The sequence below is a fragment of the Triticum urartu genome, chromosome 2 (genome assembly GCF_003073215.2).
Source record: "Triticum urartu cultivar G1812 chromosome 2, Tu2.1, whole genome shotgun sequence".
Lineage (NCBI taxonomy): Eukaryota > Viridiplantae > Streptophyta > Magnoliopsida > Poales > Poaceae > Triticum > Triticum urartu.
This window is the reverse complement of record NC_053023.1, coordinates 320,908,736-320,930,106: the sequence shown is the minus strand read 5'-3', so window position 1 is coordinate 320,930,106 and position 21,371 is coordinate 320,908,736. Positions and strand designations below refer to the sequence as shown.

General features: G+C 45.6%; 1 protein-coding gene across 3 annotated transcripts; it reads left to right on the top strand.

Annotated features, from left to right (window-relative positions):
• Positions 1 to 1,258: 1,258 nt before the first annotated feature.
• Positions 1,259 to 19,823, top strand: LOC125537160 (chromatin remodeling protein SHL-like). 3 transcript variants are annotated; one of them, XM_048700465.1, is made up of 4 exons: positions 1,259 to 1,634; positions 2,328 to 2,396; positions 5,482 to 5,617; positions 19,329 to 19,823. In XM_048700465.1, the coding sequence occupies exons 1-4, from the start codon at positions 1,303 to 1,305 to the stop codon at positions 19,356 to 19,358; spliced, it is 567 nt and encodes a 188-aa protein (XP_048556422.1). In that variant the 5' UTR covers positions 1,259 to 1,302; the 3' UTR covers positions 19,359 to 19,823. The 3 variants fall into 3 exon arrangements, with proteins under 3 accessions (XP_048556422.1, XP_048556423.1, XP_048556424.1); XM_048700466.1 differs by lacking the exon at positions 19,329 to 19,823 and adding an exon at positions 5,002 to 5,057 and having other exon boundaries at positions 5,482 to 5,571; XM_048700467.1 differs by lacking the exons at positions 5,482 to 5,617; positions 19,329 to 19,823 and having other exon boundaries at positions 1,267 to 1,634; positions 2,328 to 2,400.
• The last annotated feature ends 1,548 nt before the right edge of the window (positions 19,824 to 21,371 follow it).

The following is a 21,371-nucleotide window of genomic DNA, read 5'->3' as shown; positions in this document are numbered from 1 at the left end:
GTGGCTCACTCTATTTTTTCTCTTCGCCATGCGAAGGAAGCATAGGCGTGAGAGGGAAGCATAGTAGGGAGATATATTTCTGCCAATGGCACATAAACTCATATGTTTGCAACTTGCCCTGGGGACCCACCGGGAGGCCCACTGCTTCCACGAGGAACAGTGACGGACGGGTCCCAGGGGTCTTGGTGCTCAGGGCTTGTCCATCCACCAAGGCCCCGAGCCGTGCCAACCGGTGCCTGTCTTCGGTACGTGATCGTGACCCGCCTTATCCATCTTGAGAGAGGTGCCTGCCCCTGTACTGCTGACATATATATAACAATACTTTAGGACAAATTAGGACATATTGGGGATGTGACGTATTTGGACAAATATTTCCTACCACCCGGTGGTAGTTACCCTCACATGAGTTTTGTTATCCCTCCGTTCCTAAATATAAGTCTTTTTAGACATTTCAAATAGACTACAACATGAGGATGTATGTAGACATATTTTAGAGTATAGATTCATTTATTTTGCTCCGTATGTAGTCACTTGTTGAAATCTCTAGAAAGACTTATATTTGGAAACGGAGGGAGTATGTTGTATGTAGTATATGTTAAAACCGAGAGTATGTACGTGTAGTATGTAGTATGTATAACAATATTTTGGTCGTATGTACAATTTATTAGTATTATCTTTTTATACTTACAAATATGAAAGTATTTTCAAAATAAACTAAAAAGTATGGACTGACATGCAAGTTTTTCATAGATCTCGCTTTGAAAAATCTTAGATATACTAGTATATAAACATACTGAGAATGATAAAGTACTCCCTCCGTTCACTTTTATAAGTCATTTCAGACAACTGAAAATAGGCTGTTTTACATGTTGTCTCAAATGTCTTCAAGGACTTATAAAAGTGAACAGAGGGAGTAGTATATATACTATCACACGCTAGTATTTAAGACGTGAGGGTAACTACCACCGGGTGGTAGGATGTATACTTTTGACATTCTATTTTTTGAGTCTTAGAAATGTTGCACAGAAGGTAAAAAACAGGGACAGTGAACCGTTACTTTTTGCACCTATCCAGATGTGTAATGATATGAGAATATGGATGCTTTGATGTCCATTTTATTTCTGAATGTATGTCTTGCTGTATTGACCTCACTTTTCCATGCTCCATAATATCACTATCTCATTGTGATCCGGCATTACCTTGATATTTTGATGATGACCTTTTCAAAATGAACCAATTAAGACTAATCTGGCTTTTGTCTGATTTTCCCACGTGTTTCTTCCAGCTGGGGACTGTGTGCTAATGAGATCAGCTGATACATCAAAGCCACCATATGTGGCAAAAGTTGAGTCCATTGAGGCAGCAGGGTCTCGAGGCACAAATGTGAGAGTACGGGTTCGATGGTACTATCGTCCAGAAGAATCCATTGGTGGGAGGCGACCATTTCATGGTTCCAAAGAGGTATTCCTCTCTGACCACTATGATGTACAGAGTGCTGACACAATAGAGGGAAAATGCAATGTCCACAGCTTCCGTAGCTACACAAAGCTTGATTCTGTGAATGCCGAGGACTTCTTCTGTCGCTTTGACTACAAATCAGCATCTGGCAGTTTCGTGCCCGACCGTATAGCTGTGTAAGAATCCAATGCAACCTCTAATGTTTTATTGTTGGTAGATGGATACTCAATGCACTGTGTAATTTAGTTTTTTGGCATGACAGTTCATTATATAAGTGATGCATTCCTAACTTTACGATGATATTGACTATAAATAGTTTTCCTAGTTTTGTTCATGAATGATGTCTATATTTATCCCAAAGGTTATCAAGTTTGTACCCTTGATGATATGATGATAATTTTTTGCATATTCACAACCCATCTATTGGCCTGTTTTAGTTATTTTCCTAAAGAGGCAACACAACTATTTTCTTGCATGTAAGGCAATAGGAAGGGACATAAAAAAAATGCAAGGTTTATGTCAACAGTTGTTGGCATTTCATGTGTTGGGCTCGTGGTACACAATGCATGCTTTAGCATGTGTATCAGGCTTATATTGTCCACAATCGAAGAGTAATCCCTTGTTTGCTATAGCAGCTATATTTGGGAAAAAGTTGTTGCTGTTTGTTGTCCCATTAAATCGTGCTTCTTGTTTTATAATATTTGATCAAAGTCTACTTTCTTCCACTCTTGTATGTAATCTCAATCAAATCCCTCTTTCTTGCTAGGCTTTGCGTGCCTCCCTTATTTGCATGTTCGATTTCTGTACAGTTTTTGAATCAGAATCTCTTGTTTACTGTTATTATCGTGTCTTTCTCTACAATGTGACAGGTTTTGCAAGTGTGAGATGCCGTACAATCCTGATGACCTTATGATCCAATGTGAGGAATGCTCTGACTGGTGAGTAAATCGTATATTTGAAAAATACTCCCTCTGTAAAGAAATACTCCATCCGTTCCGAATTACTCGTCGCAGAAATGGATGTATCTAGATGTATTTTAGTTCTAGATACATTCATTTCTGCGACGAGTAATTTGGAACGGTGGGAGTATAAGAGTGTTTGGATCACTACTTTAGTGATCTAAACGCTCTTATATTTCTTTACGGAGGTAGTACAAATTAACTTTTCAAAGTCACGGGTGTCGGTTCCTCTGGTTCATTTTGTATCATTCTGTTGTGGTTCATTTTGAAAAGGTCATCATCACCTTGATACTTTGATGATGACCTCCATTCCATGTGTATTTTGTATAATTGGTTCATGATGACATAGTTATACCTTTTCCGCTCTGGTGCATTTTATATCATTCTGTTTTGTGTACAAATGGAGGTGTGTGTCTTGTCTTTTTGATATTAGACATGAGGTATAAAAGGTAGGCGATAAATCATTGTTTCAAGTAGAGCTGAACTGCAGCTAATTGTACAAAAAGAACTTAGTATTTTGGTACCTATTTTCGGCTTTGATTTGGTTTAACTAGGGGTGGGTGTTCGGTTCCCCCGAACAGAACGGTTCGGTGCTTTGTAATTTTTGGTTCTCAGAAAATATGGACCGATTGGTCTCTACTATTTAACGTAACCGAGAGTTTGGTCCCTGGATCGTTCGGTTAGGTCGTCGGTTCTGGACCGAACAGATCGTCGTGCATGGGGTTGGCTGACTGGCATAGCTGGCCTGCTAGCAAGATGGGGCGCTGGGCTGGTCTGGTCGGCTAGAATAGCAGCTAAATACTAGCTAGGCTGGTAGCTATCTATTGTCTGGCATAGACGCACAATTTCCTCTCACCAAAAATGAACTTAAGACAGTCGCAAGCTGCACCAACAGACAACATGTAGGCTTACAGGTGATCAGGTTGGGTTGGTACAGGTGATCAACTGCAAATTATGTATAGAAAAATGGCTGGGTTGGTACAGGCGATTAGCTGCAAATTATGTACAGAAATTTTTGCCAGCATATACCCTGTACCACACAGTTCCTTGACAAATAAGAATGACAGTAAACAAGTGACAGAGACTAACTTTGAGATAATTAACATAAACTGGGCATAAACATAGCAAATTCGACTCAACAGACAGCACCAGCAAACCAGCTGTAGTTTAGCACACACGACAGCATTGACAAGTCTGACTTAACACTTCAGTTTGATAAAACGAAATAGAAGAAGACAAGCAGCAGGAAGCGCACTGGATCAGTAGTGTTGCGCCGCTGCCATCTGCCAATCTCCCATCTTCTAAACTTCAAGCTTTATTGCTTATTCTTCAACCTTCATGGATGATTTACTTGCAGCACAGCTTGCTTATCTCACCTATATTCTTATGAGGATTACACCTGCAAACATGAAAGTGCTTGTGCAAAGCAGATGTACCATTGATGATCGGATGAGTGGCGATGTCGGTCTCGCAGTAGTTGCATTTTGCCTTCTGCAAACACCATCAACCTTGATCTTCTCGAAATGGTTACACATCTCTGATCTTGCAGCCATATGCTTTCAAGCCTCCTTATTTCACCCTCCTTGTCCATGGGAACAATAGCATGAGACTCCTATCTCGGAAGACATCTACAACACAAAGCAAACCTTGATTCAGACAAGGACGGTACACATCACAACTAGGATCAAATCATGAACTTGGATCTGGATGGAATCAAGAATATGACCGAATATAATTCAACTACTTATGTTGCAGGCAAGCAGCAGCGTTCGATACAGAATCCGTCCAGCCACTTGCCATGGCTTGCAGCAGCCAACTTTCTTCTTCCTGTGCGGAAATGGACCTGATGTTGTCGCGGCCCGGGGCCAGGGATTTGGGCGGGCAGGCGGCGCAGTGATGCATCGGGCTGCAGTGATTCACAACTCATATACAGTGCTTGGGAAACAAGAAATCAAGCGGCCATGGAAGGTACAGATCACGCACGCGAGACTTGCGGTCTTGGGGAGGGCAAGGATTGATCTGTGCTGTGATTTTGGGAGGAGGCGATTTGGGACGAGCAGCGTTTTGGAAGGAGGCGGCGCCAGTTCTGTGGGGTGCGGCAGCTGGGAAGAGAGGAATTAGGGGTAGGGCGTCGGTGCTTCGGTCAGTTTGGTGGACCGAGGGTACATACCGAAATCACCGAACTTAATTTGGTTTTTAAAAATTGCTAACCAAGCTCAGTACCAAAGGTTTCGGTTTCGGTCACTTCGGCTTTGGTCCAGGTTAAATTGGTTTTGGGTTATATGCCCACCCCTAGGTGCAACTCTATTTTTGCCACACTTTCTCTCCCCTTGATGGTCAATAGCCCCAAATACCAAAAACGACATTCTGATTTTTCTTTATATTAGGACCCTGAACTGTGCTTCGGCTCAAATTCTGGAGCTGCATGTGATTTAATGATTTTATAGTTTCTGGCTCACATATAGGGAATTTTGGAGAGTGATTACAAACTATTAGCTGAAATATCTGACCCCATTGCGCCTAACTGAATTATTAAACGAGCTTATGTGATTCTATTTTCCATGTCCATGTTTCCATAACTCAGGGTATGTTTCCATAACAAGCATGAGTCAGCAGCATGTGCATTCATTTTCCTGTGAGGTACTATTGTTTTTGTATTTAGATCCAGAATTTAATTTATTTAATTGGTGACATTGCATAAATTAATGCCTTGACTCTATAACCTTCTGTCAACAAGTCCTTACACTGCTTGCGAGTGCATGTTAAGCTAATTGTTAGTGTTTGTCTATTCTAAATGGTGGCAAAAAGCAAGTAGTCAATCGGGACATATAGAATGATATTTTTTTTGTAGTTTTAATGTGCAGAGTATGCCTGGTTAGTTCTTGAATAGTGTGTGTACATAAATAGGGTGCACCATAATTTTTTGTTTGTTCAAACAAATATGTTTTCTTTTCCATCTATTCCGGTCTCTGTTGGTGCATCTGTGCGTGCTAAGTAATCATCTGCCTCCAGGAATTCGAGTCCCTTTGAACTTGAGGTTATAACTGCTGCTTTTGTTTTTCAGGTTTCACCCTTCTTGTATTGGAATGACCATTAAAGAAGCAAAGAAACGAGAACACTTTTTCTGCCAGAGCTGTACTGCTGAAAATGGGAAGACAACTGAGAATTTTCATGAAGCCACGGCAGAGTCAGAAGAAAAGGTAACTATGACACGATTGCTTTATTATCGCTGGTGTGTTGTCTGGTTTGTTATCTGAAATGATGATAAACAAATATGAATTATGCAAATTTAGTTCGTATTAGTGAAAAACTGAGAATGCACAATCTGTGATAATGTTAAAGCATGGTTAGCTTAATTATGAAAGGAGAGGTCTGTTCTGCAGTCAAACTGGTTGTCACGGGCTGGGGTTGGATTGGACCGGAGGTTGTAGTCGTGGGAGGTCGGAGGACGAGGGCGAAACTCTCGTCGGCCTATGGTTGGAGAAAGAGGTGAGGAGGGGGTGCCGCGGCGCAGGTGCACGAGGTGAGAAGATAGATTATTTTCTGGTTGTTTTTCTCGATCCCATAGGGGTGGCTATAAGTAGCCTATTACAATGACGTGACAGACTCCTGGCTGTAAGTGGCCTATTACAATGACGTGACAGACTCCAACTCTAATTGGGTGTTGGCAGGGTAACCTTCTTTGGGACTAAACCTTTCCAACTAAGACCCAGACTCTTTAACCTAAATCTAGGACTCTATAATTAAACTGGAACAGAACTAGGGTGGTGCAGGGCCCTTGCGCCTATAAGTCTGGCCCCACATGACATCTCCCCCTCCATTCTGAAACAGCTTGTCCTCGAGCTGGAAACTTGGATAACGGTCGCGGAAGGCTGGGACATCCTCCCAAGAAGCAGCAGACGCAGGCTGTCCCTCCCATTGAATCAGCACCTGCTGTATACCGCGAGCAATACGAGCACGCAATGCCTGGACGGGAGTTGGATGTACTCGACCCTGAAACAGCGGAGGGAGCATGGGCGGACCTTCAGGAGGCGGACCATGGTATTTCTTCAGTACCCCGACATGGAAGACATTATGAATGCGGGTGCGAGGGGGTAACTCCAGATGGTAAGCAACTGTATCAATTTTAGCGAGGACCTTGAAAGGCCCATAGTATTTGGGTGCCAATTTGCCTTTTGCGCCTGTTCCGAGGAATGCCGCTGGGCGGTGCTGCAGACGGAGCCAAGCCCACTCCCCAACATCAAAGGAAAGGGCCCGATGCTTGTCATCATAGTGATGCTTGTACTGGTGTGCTGCTTGAAGGAGACGCTTGCGGACATCTATTAAGAACTGGTCGCGGTCGATGATCTGCCGTTCTACCGCCTGATTGCGAATTTCGCCCAGAGTATAGTCCCGGAGAGACGGGGGGTCCTGTCCATAAACCACCCTGAAAGGTTTGTCCTTCAACGCTGAATGATATGAAGTGTTGTAGCAGAACTCGGCCCACGGCAACCATTGGAGCCACTGGCGTGGGCGATCCCCAGTGATGCAACGAAGGTACATAGTGATGACGTGATTCACTGCCTCCGATTGTCCATCTGACTGCGGGTGGAAGGCAGAACTCATGTGAGCCACAGCCAGGACCTCCGCTACCAACTGTGACGAGGGCGGCACATAAGCCTGCTGCTGAAAGGTAACAATGCCATCGACTAGAGCCCAAGGCAGCCCCAACTCGCCAGACTCCAGTTGTTCCCTCAATGTAACAAGCGCCGGGTCTGTGTGTGCAGCCTGCCGGAGGGCTTCAAATAGATCAAAAGAAGTCCCCTGGATGGCACAGGCGTGGCTTGTAGGAACATCATGGCGAGAGAGCGCGTCGGCGACGATGTTGTGGCGGCCTGGTTTGTATTCCACGGTGAAGTCAAAGCCCAAGAGCTTGCCCACCCAATGATGTTGTGGTATTGTGCAAGGCGTTGGTCCAGCAGAAACTTGAGACTGTAGTGGTCAGTTTTGACGACGAAGGCGCGGCCCCAGAGGTATGGCCGCCAATGGCGCACGGCTTGAACTAGACCAATGAGCTCCCGCTCGTAAGCGGCTAGAGAGGCATGTCGAGGAGCTATGGTTTTGCTAAAATAGGCAATTGGCCCGCCATCTTGATGCAGTACCGCACCGAAGCCAGACCCAGATGCATCACACTCCACAATAAACGGAACTGCAAAGTCAGGTAGCTGGAGCACCGGTGCGGTGGTGAGTGCAGTCTTGAGAGTGTCGAACGCGGTGACTGCCTCAGATGTGCAGGGAAACCCATCTTTCTTGAGTAGCACCGTGAGGGGTGCTGCAATGGTGCCAAAACCCCGGATGAATTTGCGGTAGTAGCCCGCAAGACCCAAGAAACCACGCACAACACGAACAGTGCGCGGAACTGGCCAGTCAACCACGGCGAGGACCTTATTGCTGTCCATGGCAACTCCTGCTGCAGAGATGACGTGCCCAAGGTAAGCCATGGATTCCTCCCCAAATGAGCACTTGGAACGCTTGAGGAAAAGCTGATGTGTGCGCATAGCCTCCAAGACGAGCTTGACATGACGAAGGTGATCCGACCAGGAGGAGCTGTATATCAAAATATCGTCAAAGAAAACAAGCACAAAGCGACGAAGGAAGGGACGGAGTACTTCGTTCATTAGTGCCTGGAATGTCGCTGGAGCATTTGTCAGACCAAATGCCATCACCACAAACTCGAAGAGACCCTCATGGGTGCGGAACGCCGTCTTGTGGATATCTTCAGGGGCCATCCGAACTTGGTGGTAGCCGGATCGGAGGTCCAGTTTTGTGAAAAAGCGGGCGCCTTTCAGCTCATCTAGTAGCTCATCGATGACTGGAATAGGAAACTTGTCCTTGATGGTGACAAGGTTGAGTCCACGGTAGTCGATACAGAAATGCCAAGTACCATCATGCTTTCTGACGAGTAGGACGGGTGACGAAAACGCCGATGAACTACGGCGAATAAGGCCACGAGCCAGCATCTCAGCACATTGTCTCTCCAGTTCATCCTTCTGAATAGTCGGGTAGCGGTAAGGCCGTACGGCAACAGGCTGTGTCCCTGGAATAAGGTGAATATGATGGTCATGGGCGTGCGGCGGCGGCAATCCCTGGGGCTCGGCGAAGACGTCTGTGAATGCGGCCAGGAGGCTGTCGAGCAGGTCCTTGCTGTCGCACACATGTAAGTGGGCAAGCCGTCCTGGTGAGCCTAGTCCTGACCACTCCACGTGGTGATCCCTGTGCCAAAACGATATCCACTGGGTATTGGAATCCCACAGAATTGGCCCCAAGGTTTTGAGGAAGCGCGTGCCGAGGACGACGTCAAATCCGCCCAATGGTATGGCGTGCAGGTCGACAATGAAGCGTTCCTTGTCAATCGTGATAGCAGCATGCTTGAGGAGGGCCGGTAACCTTATCACCATTAGCGACCGTGACGACGAGGCGGCGGTCGGAGGAGAAGGGCAGCCCCACGACAGTGGCCATCTCCTCGTGGATGAAGTTACGAGTGCTACCGGAATCAAGCTAGGCGACGAGGTCACGATCCCCGACACAAAGAGCGACCTGCATGGTGTCGCTGGTGGGAATCCCTGTGACAGCAAGAAGCGAGATTGTGGCCTCCTGGAAATCCGCTAGTGGCTCTTCTTCGTCGTCTGCTGACTGGATGTAGAAAAGACGTTTGCAGTGATGGCCCCGAACAAACTTATCGTCACAGTTGAAGCAAAGGCCTTTGGCGCGCCGGTCGTCCATCTTGGCCGGGGTGAGCTTTTTGAATACGAGCGGCGACGTGGAGCTGGAGGATTCAGACAATACCTCACCGGGGTTGGCCATGGGGCGAATTTGGCGGCTTGGCTGAGCGGCGGCGGCCGTGGCTCCGGTGACAGTGTTGAGGTGCTCGAACGAAATTGCCAAGTCCATAGCCGCGTCTAGAGTCGCAGGTTTAAGGATCTCAACCTGAGTTTTCATGGGCTCGCCCAAATTGTTGGTGAAGATATCACGCTCCTCGGCATCGGCAATTGGGTGCACACGAGAGATTCTCGAGGAAACGCTTGGAGTACTCCGCCACGATGCCGGAGCGGCAAGTGGAGATCAGCTCGCCAAAGGGGTTGGCGCGTGTCGGCAGTCTGAAGTGGTTAGAGATGAGTGTTTGAAACTCTCCTCAGGACGGCCGCTGGCCCAACTTTACGTCTAGATGGCTGTACCATAAGGCGGCAACGTCAGTGAGGTGGTAGGAGGCGAGCCACGTCTTATCGGAATCCTGCGTCCGCTGGCCGAGGAAGGACAGGTTGCAGCGTGTCAACCACGGACGTGGGTCGCTCGCCCTGTCAAAGAGTGGGAAGTCGATTTTGTAGAGTCGCGGAGCACAATCGGATGGATCCGACAGGGCGGCCCTGTCCCCGGCGTTAGATGTAGCCGCAGGTGGCTGCATGAGCCCGAGGCCACCAAGTTGAGGCGTGCCCTTCCCTTCAAGCCGGAGGAGGGCCAGATTCTGCGAGCGCCGTTGCTGTGACGTATCGGCGAGCTGACCCTGGAGCTTCTGGAGCATCTCGGTGATGGACTTGAGGGTGGCGCGGTCCTCGGCGCGATCAGCCCGCGCGGTGTGATTTTCATCGGAGAGGCTGGTGAGAGTTGCGACCACAGCTTCATGGTCCCCCTGTTGTTTGGCAGCGAGTTCTTCTAGGGTTTGCGGAAGGGGCGGCGGAGGGGCCATGGCAGCCGCCGGTATCGAAGGTGAAGTTGATACCAAGTTGTCACGGGCTGGGGTTGGATTGGACCGGAGGTTGTAGTCGTGGGAGGTCGGAGGACGAGGGCGAAACTCTCGTCGGCCTATGGTTGGAGAAAGAGGTGAGGAGGGGGCGCCGAGGCGCAGGTGCACAAGGTGAGAAGATAGATTATTTTCTGGTTGTTTTTCTCGATCCCATAGGGGTGGCTATAAGTAGCCTATTACAATGACGTGACAGACTCCTGGCTGTAAGTGGCCTATTACAATGACGTGACAGACTCCAACTCTAATTGGGTGTTGGCAGGGTAACCTTCTTCGGGACTAAACCTTTCCAACTAAGACCCAGACTCTTTAACCTAAATCTAGGACTCTATAATTAAACTGGAACAGAATTAGGGTGGTGCAGGGCCCTTGCGCCTATAAGTCTGGCCCCACATGACACTGGTACAATCATCGCACCAATTGGTACATAGTGAAATCCACTAGCAGTGCTTAAACTTTCGCGTTATGTTCGCACAGACACGGACATGGATTAGGAGCTCTCTGATGCCATGCACCCTGTATGAATAGTAAAATAAAAAATACTAAAAAAAATAAACAAATCCTAAAATTTGAGGATATCAAACCTGGCCGACCATTCTACTGCTGTGTGAAGTTTCATGAAGAAAAGACATCCATGGTATTCTCAGCAAAAAAGAGAGAAATTTCGATTATATGAATAAAACTGTTTGAATGAATCATAGGTCGGACTGTATTTTCTTACTAAGAATACCACGGATACCATTTCTTGACGAAACTTCGGACGTGAGTAGAATGAACGACCAGGCTTGATACCCCGAAATTTCAGTTTTATTTACTAGTATTTTTTTGATTTTACTGTTCATATAGGGTGCATGGCACCCGAGAGCTCCTATCCATTTTCGCACACAGACCCAATTACTTTAACACCGCAGTTTATTCTCCTTAAACTTTTAAAAAAAGAGGTGGGTCCTTGCCAAGAAAATAGAGGTTCACAGGGGGTCTACAAAGCATGCATTGCTGGCTCTGGCTGAATACATCATTCTTCTGATCTGATGAGCTCACACAATCAACACATTTGTTCTAATAGCCTCGTTCATCCAACTAACTGGCACGGGGTGACCCTTGCGACAATCGTTGCTACTGTTAGGAATATGCAACTTGTATTCCCATGAGGCCATAGGCCGATATATATATACATGTACAGGTGTGGAACATATGCAGGAAACCCCTCATATAACGGGATAAATACAGAGGGGTACATGACTTATATTATAACTCTAACACCCCCCCTCAAACTCATGGTGGATGAACAACACTGAGTTTGGAGAGATAAAAGCCATGTTGTGCTCTAGTCTGAGCCTTCGTCAGGAAATCCGCCAACTGTAACTCGGAAGGCACATACTGAAGAGCAATAACCTGATCCTGCACAGCAGCACGCACATAGAAAGCATCAACACCAATATGCTTGGTGAGCTCATGCTTCACAGGATCGCGTGCAATGCTGATAGCACCTGTACTGTCAGATAGAAGCAGAGTCGGTGTAGTGACAGAAACACCAAAATCCTGAAGTAACCACCGTAACCAAGTCACCTCTGCCGTCAAAAGAGCCATTGCTCGCAACTCAGCCTCGGCACTCGAACGGGAAACTGCAAGCTGTTTCTTCGTCTTCCAGGCAATGAGAGAACCACCAAGAAAAACACAGTAAGCAGAAAGTGAACGGCGATCGGAAGGATCACTAGCCCACGTAGCATCCGAATAGGCCTGGAGCTGTAAAGAACTGGAGCGAGGAAAGAATAGACGGTGAGAGATAGTGCCTCGAAGATATCGAAGAACACGAAGGAGATGACTATAGTGAACCGAGGTGGGGGCAGAGACAAACTGACTCAGAATATGAACCGGATAAGATATGTCCGGACGAGTGACAGCTAGATAGACAAGACTGCCAACAAGATGACGATAACGCGTCGAATCAGGGAGAGGATCACCATCAGTAGCACAGAGGTGAACATTGAGCTCCATAGGAGTCTCAACAACGCGCTCGTCAGTAAGGGCAGCACGAGCAAGAAGATCCTGGATATACTTTTCCTGGGATATAAAAAAGCCATCAGAGGTAGAAGAGACTTCAATCCCAAGAAAGTAGCGAAGAGGTCCAAGATCAGACATAAGAAACTGCTCACTAAGACGGGCCTTTACAAAGGCAATATACTCGGGGTCATCCCCCGTGATGATCATGTCATCAACATAAAGAAGAAGAAGTGTCCGACCACGAGGAGAAAGGTGAATAAACAATGCGGGATCATGAGCACTTGCTAAAAAACCAGCAGCAGTGATCACAGAGGCAAAGCGCTCAAACCAGGCGCGGGGGGCTTGCTTAAGGCCATAGAGAGAGCGACGAAGACGACATACCATGCCATCAGGAACAGAATACCCAGGTGGTGGCTGCATGTACACCTCCTCACGCAGCTCACCATTAAGAAAGGCATTCTTAACATCAAGCTGAGATATAGACCAGTGGCGTGCAGAGGCAACAGCAAGAAGGGTACGAACAGTGGTCATATGAGCCACAGGAGCAAAAGTCTCGTCATAATCACGACCATGCTCTTGCTGAAAACCACGAGCCACAAGACGAGCTTTGTGACGCTCAAGAGAACCATCGGAGCGAGTCTTAACCTTGTAGACCCACTTACAAGTGATCGGACGGACTCCGGGAGGAAGAGAAACAAGATCCCAAGTACCAGTGCGTTCAAGAGCAGCAATCTCCTCTGCCATCGCAAACTGCCATTCAGGATGAACAACAGCCTGACGGTAAGAAGTTGGCTCAAGAACAGCAGCACCAGCAGTGGGAAAGCCAAAGCGATCAACAGGCGGACGAGGACGAGAACGCAAGCCATAAGTAGGCTGAGAGGAAGATGACGACCCATCCATAGAGGCATCAACTGGTCGTGGACGACGAGTGTAATGCTGAGGAAGAGATGGAATAATAGAAGGAGGAATCGGCAAGGTAGAATCAGGGGGTGGTGACGAAGAAGTCACCGGAGATGAAGGTGTAGAATCCGGTGACAGATTGGGAGAGGAGACCGGGGAGGAAGTCACCGGAGATGAGGGTGGAGAACCCGGTGACATGCTAGGCGAGGAGACCGGGGAGGATGGTGGCTGCAAGTCAACTAGATGTGGAGAAGGAGAGGAAGTGGAACGGAGAGGTACATTGTCGGCAGGGGTGAGAAGTGAGTCAGGAAAAGTGAGGAAAGAGATATCCTGCACTGAAAAAGTCGAGGAAGATGGGCGTGGTTAGAAGGGACGAGACTCTTCAAAAGTCACATCTCGAGAGATACGCATCCGACGACCAATAGGATACCAACAACGATACCCCTTATGCTCATCACTGTAGCCTAAGAAGACACACTCAACAGACTGAGCGGTCAGTTTGGTGCGTTCGCGAGGGGCAAGAAGAACATAGCAAACACAACCAAACGAGCGAAGCATCGAATAATCGGGAGAACGATCAAAAAGTCGCTCGAAAGGAACACCACCCTGTAGAGCAGCGGAAGGCTGTATATTGATAAGATAGGTGGATGTGGAGACGGCCTCAGCCCAAAAATGAGGCGGGAGAGAGGCAGCAATCATCAATGCACGAGCCGTCTCAAGAAGATGTCGATGCTTTCGCTCAGCCACACCATTCTGAGCATGAGCACCAGGACAAGAGAATTGAGAGAGAGTCCCGTGCTCAGCAAGAACACCACGCAACATCTTAGAGATATACTCGCCAGCAGAGTCAGCACGCAAAACACGAATGGGTGAAGAGAACTGAGTATGAACCATAGCAGCAAAACGCTTATAAATAGACAACACCTCAGAACGAGAAGTCATGAAATAAAGCCATGTGTAACGAGAGAAATCATCTATAAAAATAATATAGTATTTATGACCACCTTTCGAAGCGAAAGGGGCCGGACCCCATACATCAGAATGGACTAAATTGAAAGGACGCTTAGACACGGACTCACTATGTGAATATGGTAACTGAATCTGCTTGCCAAGACGACAACCCTGACACTCTAAAGAGACATCTCCTGAGACAGACCCCAGAAGGCCTCGACAAACTAAAGAAGACAACCGAGAACCACACAGATGACCAAGTCGATGATGCCACTGCTGGAAGGAACCAGTGACGGAGGCAACAGAAGCGGGAGAACTGGCGATGGTGGTGGCAGCAGAAGGAACATGAAGCCAGTCCAACTCCCAAAGACCCTGAGAATCACGGCGGCGGGGGCCAGCCCCAACCAGAGTGTGCGTGACGGTCCTACGGTCCTGGACAGAACAAGAGTCAACGTCAAGGATGACGCGACAACCAGAATCCGTAAGTTGTCCAGCAGAAAATAAATTCATGGTAAGGCGAGGAACATGAGCAACATCAGGAACAGAATAAGGAGTAGTAAGATTGCCTCTACTAGCAACAGAAAGGGGAGTACCATCAACAGTGAGGACATGAATAGGAGAATCGAGTGATCGAAAAGAGGACAAAGTGGAAGAATGAGAAGACATGAAAAGAAGCTCCAGAGTCCAGAACCCATGGGGATGTACCTGACTGTGTAGAGGGTGAGTGCTCAGTGCGGGAAGCATCAGTCACAGAACCGACAGCACCCGTCGAGGAAGAACCTGAAGCCGCGAGCAGACGCTTAAGTCTCAGAATATCCTGCTCAGTCAAAGCAATGGCTGAAGCTGTCGAGGTAGACGACGAAGTCCCTGAAGATGATGATCGAGCCTTGCGCAGATGTTTCTTCGTGTAGCACTGAGACTCAAGATGACCATCATTGTTGCAATAGGCGCAGTGTGGACGGGGGTGACCTGAGCCTCCAGAAGGAGTGGGCAAGAGCGGCGGAGCACTCGAGCGAGAAGTGGTCGATGGAGCAGGTGGCGTAGGAGCACGAGTAGCAAGCACAGAAGGAACCTCCAGCAAACCAGCACCACGTAAGCGAGTCTCCTCCGCACGAATCTCAGAAAGCGCCTCCATGAGAGAAATACGGCCACGAGCAAACAACTGAGCACGCCGGGGCTCAAACTCCTTACGGAGCCGAGACAAGAACTCATAGACGCGATGAAACTCCAAATTGGCCTGGACAGCCTGGCAACAGGGGCAGGTACGACACCCAGCACTACGGAGAGAATCAAGCTGACGCCAGATAGCAGAACTCTGGGCATAGAAGTCATCAACAGTAGAGTCACCCTGCTGAAGAGCATGCTCCTGACGGATCACAGAGAGGTATAAGGCATCACCAGAGGGCTGATAGCGCTCACGAAGACGGGTCCACATCTCAAAGACAGTAGAAAGACCCAGAAATTCAGAAGCAAACTGAGGCAGAACACTAGCAGTGAGAACAGCTGCAGCACGAGCATCATCATCAAGCCACTGGGTGTAAGCAGACAGAGCACCATGATACAACTGAAGAGCCTCCTCATAAGTCAAAACCCTTTCATCATAAGCATGATCAGCAGCCTCATCAGCAACCTTAGCCGCATCCTTGGCGGCCTGATTAGCATCCGTGGGAAGAACCGATGGAGTGGGCGGAGTAGGAGCCACCGGAGGAACTGGACGTGGCGGACAGCAGACCTCGCCAGAAAGAACCCCCCAAAGACGAATGCCACGCATGTGAATGCGCATGAAGCCAGTGAACTCGGTGTAGTTAGTACCATCAAAGATCACCGGACAGCGAGGGACAGCAACAAAACCCGATGCAGCAGACATTTTTTTTTTATGATCCGGCGAGAACAACCAGATCGGGATCAGGCGCGGGCTACGGGAGCTTCGAAAGCCGGCTGGGGAGGGAACCCGCGGCTGGGGCAGGGACGGGCGGCTGAGACGAGCTCCCTGGGCACCCGCGGGACGGGCGGCTGAGACGAGCGCCCGGGGCGCGTGCGGGATGGCTGGCTGGGTAACTCCCGATCTGGACGGGCCGGCAGCCGGGCTCCCTGGGCGCCGGCGGGATGGGCGGCGTGGAGGACTCCCAGCGGCTGGAGAGGAGAGCGGGGGCTCGGGCTCCCTGGGCGCCGGCGGGATGGGCGGCGTGGAGGACTCCCGGCGGCTGGAGAGGAGAGCGGACGAACCCCCTGCTTCGATCGAGAGACAGAGAGGAGATCGAGCGAACAGATCAAACGCACGAGTTGCAGTGTGCAAAAAATTGACCTAGCTCTAATACCATGTTAGGAATATGCAACTTGTATTCCCATGAGGCCATAGGCCGATATATATATACATGTACAGATGTGGAACATATGCAGAAAACCCCTCATATAACGGGATAAATACAAAGGGGTACATGACTTATATTATAAGTCTAACAGCTACCTCTTCTGCCCTAGCCACCTGCAGCTCCACTCTGCTCCTAGCAATGCTGCTGTTATCCCCCTCGATGAAATGTTGCACCAAAGCGCTGTTGGCATAGACGGCTTTGGCCACATACATCATTCCTCAAACGCCTGAGCCTGCAGGAATTTGTCGTTTTTTGACGCGTAAAGGACCAACAGGTGCTTCCTGGGATGGCCATGACCTACACCGTTGGTGGGTGTGCATGAATATGAATCTTGCTCCTTGATTGCATTTCCATTGTCATAGTTGGCCGCGGATATTTTTCTTTTTTCATGCCTAGGTACCAACTACCACCAGCACGCTTTATTGATCCCATCCCCTAGCTCCAAGATTGTGCTCCTGGCTACGAGAAGATGGGGCTGATAAGTGGGCCCATGTGACTGGGATGCCAGGCTTGCAGAGTTAATACTTAATACTCAATGTACGCTGCCAGGTACGCTGCTATGGCAGCGGTGCTTGTTTTGGACCTGTGGTGGACCCCTTCAAAAGGGAACACAGCATGCATGTCACGACCTGTATACTGAAAGCTTGGGTGATCAGTTCAAAATAAATCAGGGATTACATATTGTTTGTTCATTTCTCAGGGTAAGGTTAAATCTAGTCTACCAAAATTCTTTATATAATCCTAAACTAGAACGGTTGGGCGCGCTTTGCTGCACCGTTGGTGTTGTTGGGTTTTCATAATTTTTGTTCTCCCTCTGTTTCAAAATATAAGGAGTATTAGTTTTTTGATAAGTCAAACCTTTTTAATTTTGACCAACTTTGTAGAGAAATATATCAATATACATAATATCATATTGGTATCATTAGATTTATCATGAAATGAATTCTCATATTTTATTTATTTATTATGGATGTTGATATTTTTGGCTTTGAACTTGGTTGAAGTTAAAAGGACTTTCACTTTTCAAAAAACTAATACACCTTATATTTTGGAACTAAGGGAGCATTTGGTTTGGTGAGTCGGGGAGACGATGGAGTGTTTTTTTATATTTATAGTGGTGTTTTGGTGGGCCTTCCGTGGTGTTACTCGGTGTTATCTGCTAATCGATCCATACTTATGTGTCGAAATTTTCTGCATGGGCGGCAGCCTGTACTATATTGGTGCTGCAGTATCACATTGGCACTTTTTTTTTCTAGGTGGTGAGAGGATGCGCGGGGTTGATATGTTTTTATAGGCCGGTTGTTGCTGATTGGTTTGAAAAATTGTTGACCCGCTCAAAGCCGTGAACCAAATCCAAAATTGAATACTTCAATTAAATGGGAGAGCTTCAAAATTAGGGTGCATAGTGAATTCAAATAGAATTTTATCCCAAATGATAAGTGTCACACGTAGGGCACGAAACAACATGGTCCAAACGCTTCCGTAGCCATCCATTTTACCACATCAAATAGATGACATCAGTGATTTTTTTTTTGGTTTTCGGAGATAAAAGTATTTTTATCTCTTAAATAAAAAATCTGATTAAAAATTCATTTTTCATCATGAAATCTGTCTCGAAGAGATCTTCAAAACTAGATCCCATATAGATATGTTTTGATGATTTTTTCTAGCCAGAAGTTACCATGATGTTACACTGAAGTTGCCATACCGTTTACACTAAAGTTGCAATGATATGTTTCATCTAGTTTTTTTTCTAGATTGAAAGCTACCATTGTATTTTAACACTTTTTATAACATTTTTTTATTAATTGACCATGGCAATTTTAGTAATTAACCACGGTAAATTTAATTTGTGGATCATGATAATTTTTAGTAATTCGTCATGGCAAATTTAGTTTATAGATCATGAAAATTTTAGTATTTTGACCATGGCAATTCTAGTATTTTGACCATGGAATTTTTTTTATGAACCATGGTAAATTTTAGTGCATGTATCATGGCAAATTTAAATAATTCATCATGGCAATTTTAGTTTTTGATCCGTGGCAAATTTGAGTCATTGACTATGCATTTTAAAGTAATTGACGACGGATTTCTTTTTAATTATGAACCATGTCAAAATTATTTCTTGGATCATGGCAAATTTTAATAATTCTCCATGGCAATTTTAGTTTTTTAATCCCTTTTTTATAACTTGTCAAAATTTACTTTAAACATAGAAGAAAAAGTTGTTGAAACATATCATGGCAACTTCACACCATGACAATTTATGTGCAATAAAAATGGCAACTTTTGACCGCAAAAAATATCGTCGAAACATATCGATATGGGATCTATTTCCGAAGTCCTTGTCGCGACGGATTTAATGATAAAAACGAATTTTCAATCGGATTTTTCATTTAAGAGATAAAACATTTTAAAGTTTGAAAACCCAAAAGATTCTTGCTGGCATCATCTGTTTTTATTCCTATTTGCATGCATAGTGAAAGCAATAAAAATGCTGACGTGTCACAATGGGTAGTTAGAAGGGCGTTTGGCTCCTCCTTCAGCCCACACGTATGGATGGAATTGCTTCGTGTCACACGTGTGGCACTTATGAGGGTCCAATTTAATAGGAGAGGTCGTCGAGGAATTGTTGACCTGGTTAAAATTGGGTGATCCATTTTTCAAATTGAAGATCTCATGGTTGTGAGGCCTTAAAAATCAAGAAGAAGAATATATTTATAGATTTGTAATCCCGTGGTGGTTCACGACATAATGAAATCCAACAGGAAATCAACCCCATCCAAAGTTGAATGTGTTATCTGGTCTAGCATATGCATGAAATTCTTAAGTAAACAAGCTGTGACTATCATTCTTGGATAGCTGATCAATGCGCTCATAATTCATTTACACTAACATGTGCAGCTGGTGGAGTCGAAAAGGCGGAGAAGGTGATGGGCTGGATTAATTTGATGGAATTCCCACACGGATATACAAACTACATAGCCTTCTAGTATGAGGTCTGTGGTGTTGTTTGTGGCAGTCTGTGACCCCTTCTAATGTCAGGCATGCAGTGTACATAACGTGCAACCTGAGATTGTTGTATTAGGAGAAAATAGAATTTGGACGCTAGTGTCAGAGTTTGAGCAGTATGGCACCATCAAGATCCCTTGTGATCTTCCCTCAAAAAAAAAAAGATCCCTTGTGATCCATTCTGCAATGGGGCCTGAACAGCCTTTTACGTTTGTGAGAGTCGAATCTTGTGTTGCCATGTGGAATGTTTGTCTTTGTTTCAGAGCAACTCGTGGTGCAGTATCTGTGTAGAAGGGGATCTGATTTTTAGCATTTGATTTAGCTGTGTAATTTTTATAGAACTATTGTTGCTTAAGATCGTTAATAAAGCTGGAAAAATTGGTCTCATAATGTTGACAAAGATTGGTAATAAAGCACACTCCACTACATATCAGAATGTTTGCGATTTTGTAACACTGGGTTTGTGAAACCTTATGGCACTGTAAGGTCTCTTTGTCAAATTTGTTTATATCAATAGCAATTCAACTATACATTTAAATAGTTGCAAAGTTTTGTTGCAAATATGCAATAATAAACTTGTTATTATTATTTTGTTATTTTTATGATTAAATTTATATTTTATGCTAAAATTGCGGTAGTTCCTGAAAACCTTAATGCATGTGTGGAATACTAAACATCAAATAGATCCTTAGTCAAGCCTATATACTACTCCCTCCGTAAACTAATATAAGAACGTTTAGAATACTAAAATAGTGATCTAAACACTCTTATATTAGTTTACAGAGGGAGTAGCTTATATGTTGTTAATGATCTTATTTTCTTGGTCATGTGCATTGTTAATGTAACAAGGACATCAACAATAATGAGTACACATTATTAGGGTAACAATGGTGTTGAATAGACCCATTTTATGAAATACCGTGAGATCACAATGCAATATGTTGTCGGTATTTTCTCATAATTTGTTAATGTTTACTTGTGTGCTTAGACCACGAGAATATCACGGACTTAGATGATTTATTCAGGGACAACGATCAAACTTTACTTAGTAATTAGGTAATTATAAATATGGCTTCTAGGTACATTGAAAAGTATGTTGTTGTGTGGATCTGGCCATTTGACGATGGAGACATACACTCTAGGCCCGCTTATTATTTCGATGCCTGCCAGACATTGTGACTATGGAGTTGTCACAATCTCACGGGGATACTGGTATACGAAAACAAGGAATATGTTTATATTCTGTGTTATAACTGCTATGATTCTCGAATTTGCTATAACAAAGGTTCAGAGAAAAACTCATGTGCACGTGTAGAGTTGTAGGATCGAGAGTGTATCGACCGGAGGAGGGGGGGGGGGGCGAATGGTAGATTTAAGATTTCTTTTGAAACTTAAAATCTCTTAGTAAAAAACAACCAAAAATAAACTAAACAGATGGAGTTCTACAAAAAGAAAACATCTCATAAATGGTAGATAAGTTATCAAAATAAAACAACTACGAGCACAAAAGTTAAATTGCACAACAAAAATACTATGAAAGATCAATCATGGTGTTTGATGGCAACAAGGTAATTTTTTTCCTACCAGTTCACTCTTCTGCAAAAGAGCTATGTCTTGCTGTAGTGACTAGTGATTGAACACATGAGCAAAACTCTTCGTCTTGTTCTCCTTGATAACAAGTTTGTCAACTTGTGCCGATTACTCGAGGTAGATACTTCAGGCGATCTCCATAACCTTTCCAGACTGTTTTTGTGAACCACAATAACTCTTGGTTACTAAAGACTTTAAACGCCTAACCGTCTAGAGAGTTAGCAGCTCTTAAGAGTAATAGACCGAGTGTACTAACTTAGATCTCTATGATGCTTGACCACTATCTAAGTTTTTGGCTCTAGGTTTTCTTTCAGTGGATTCAATCAAATCTTTCGGAGCTCAAGA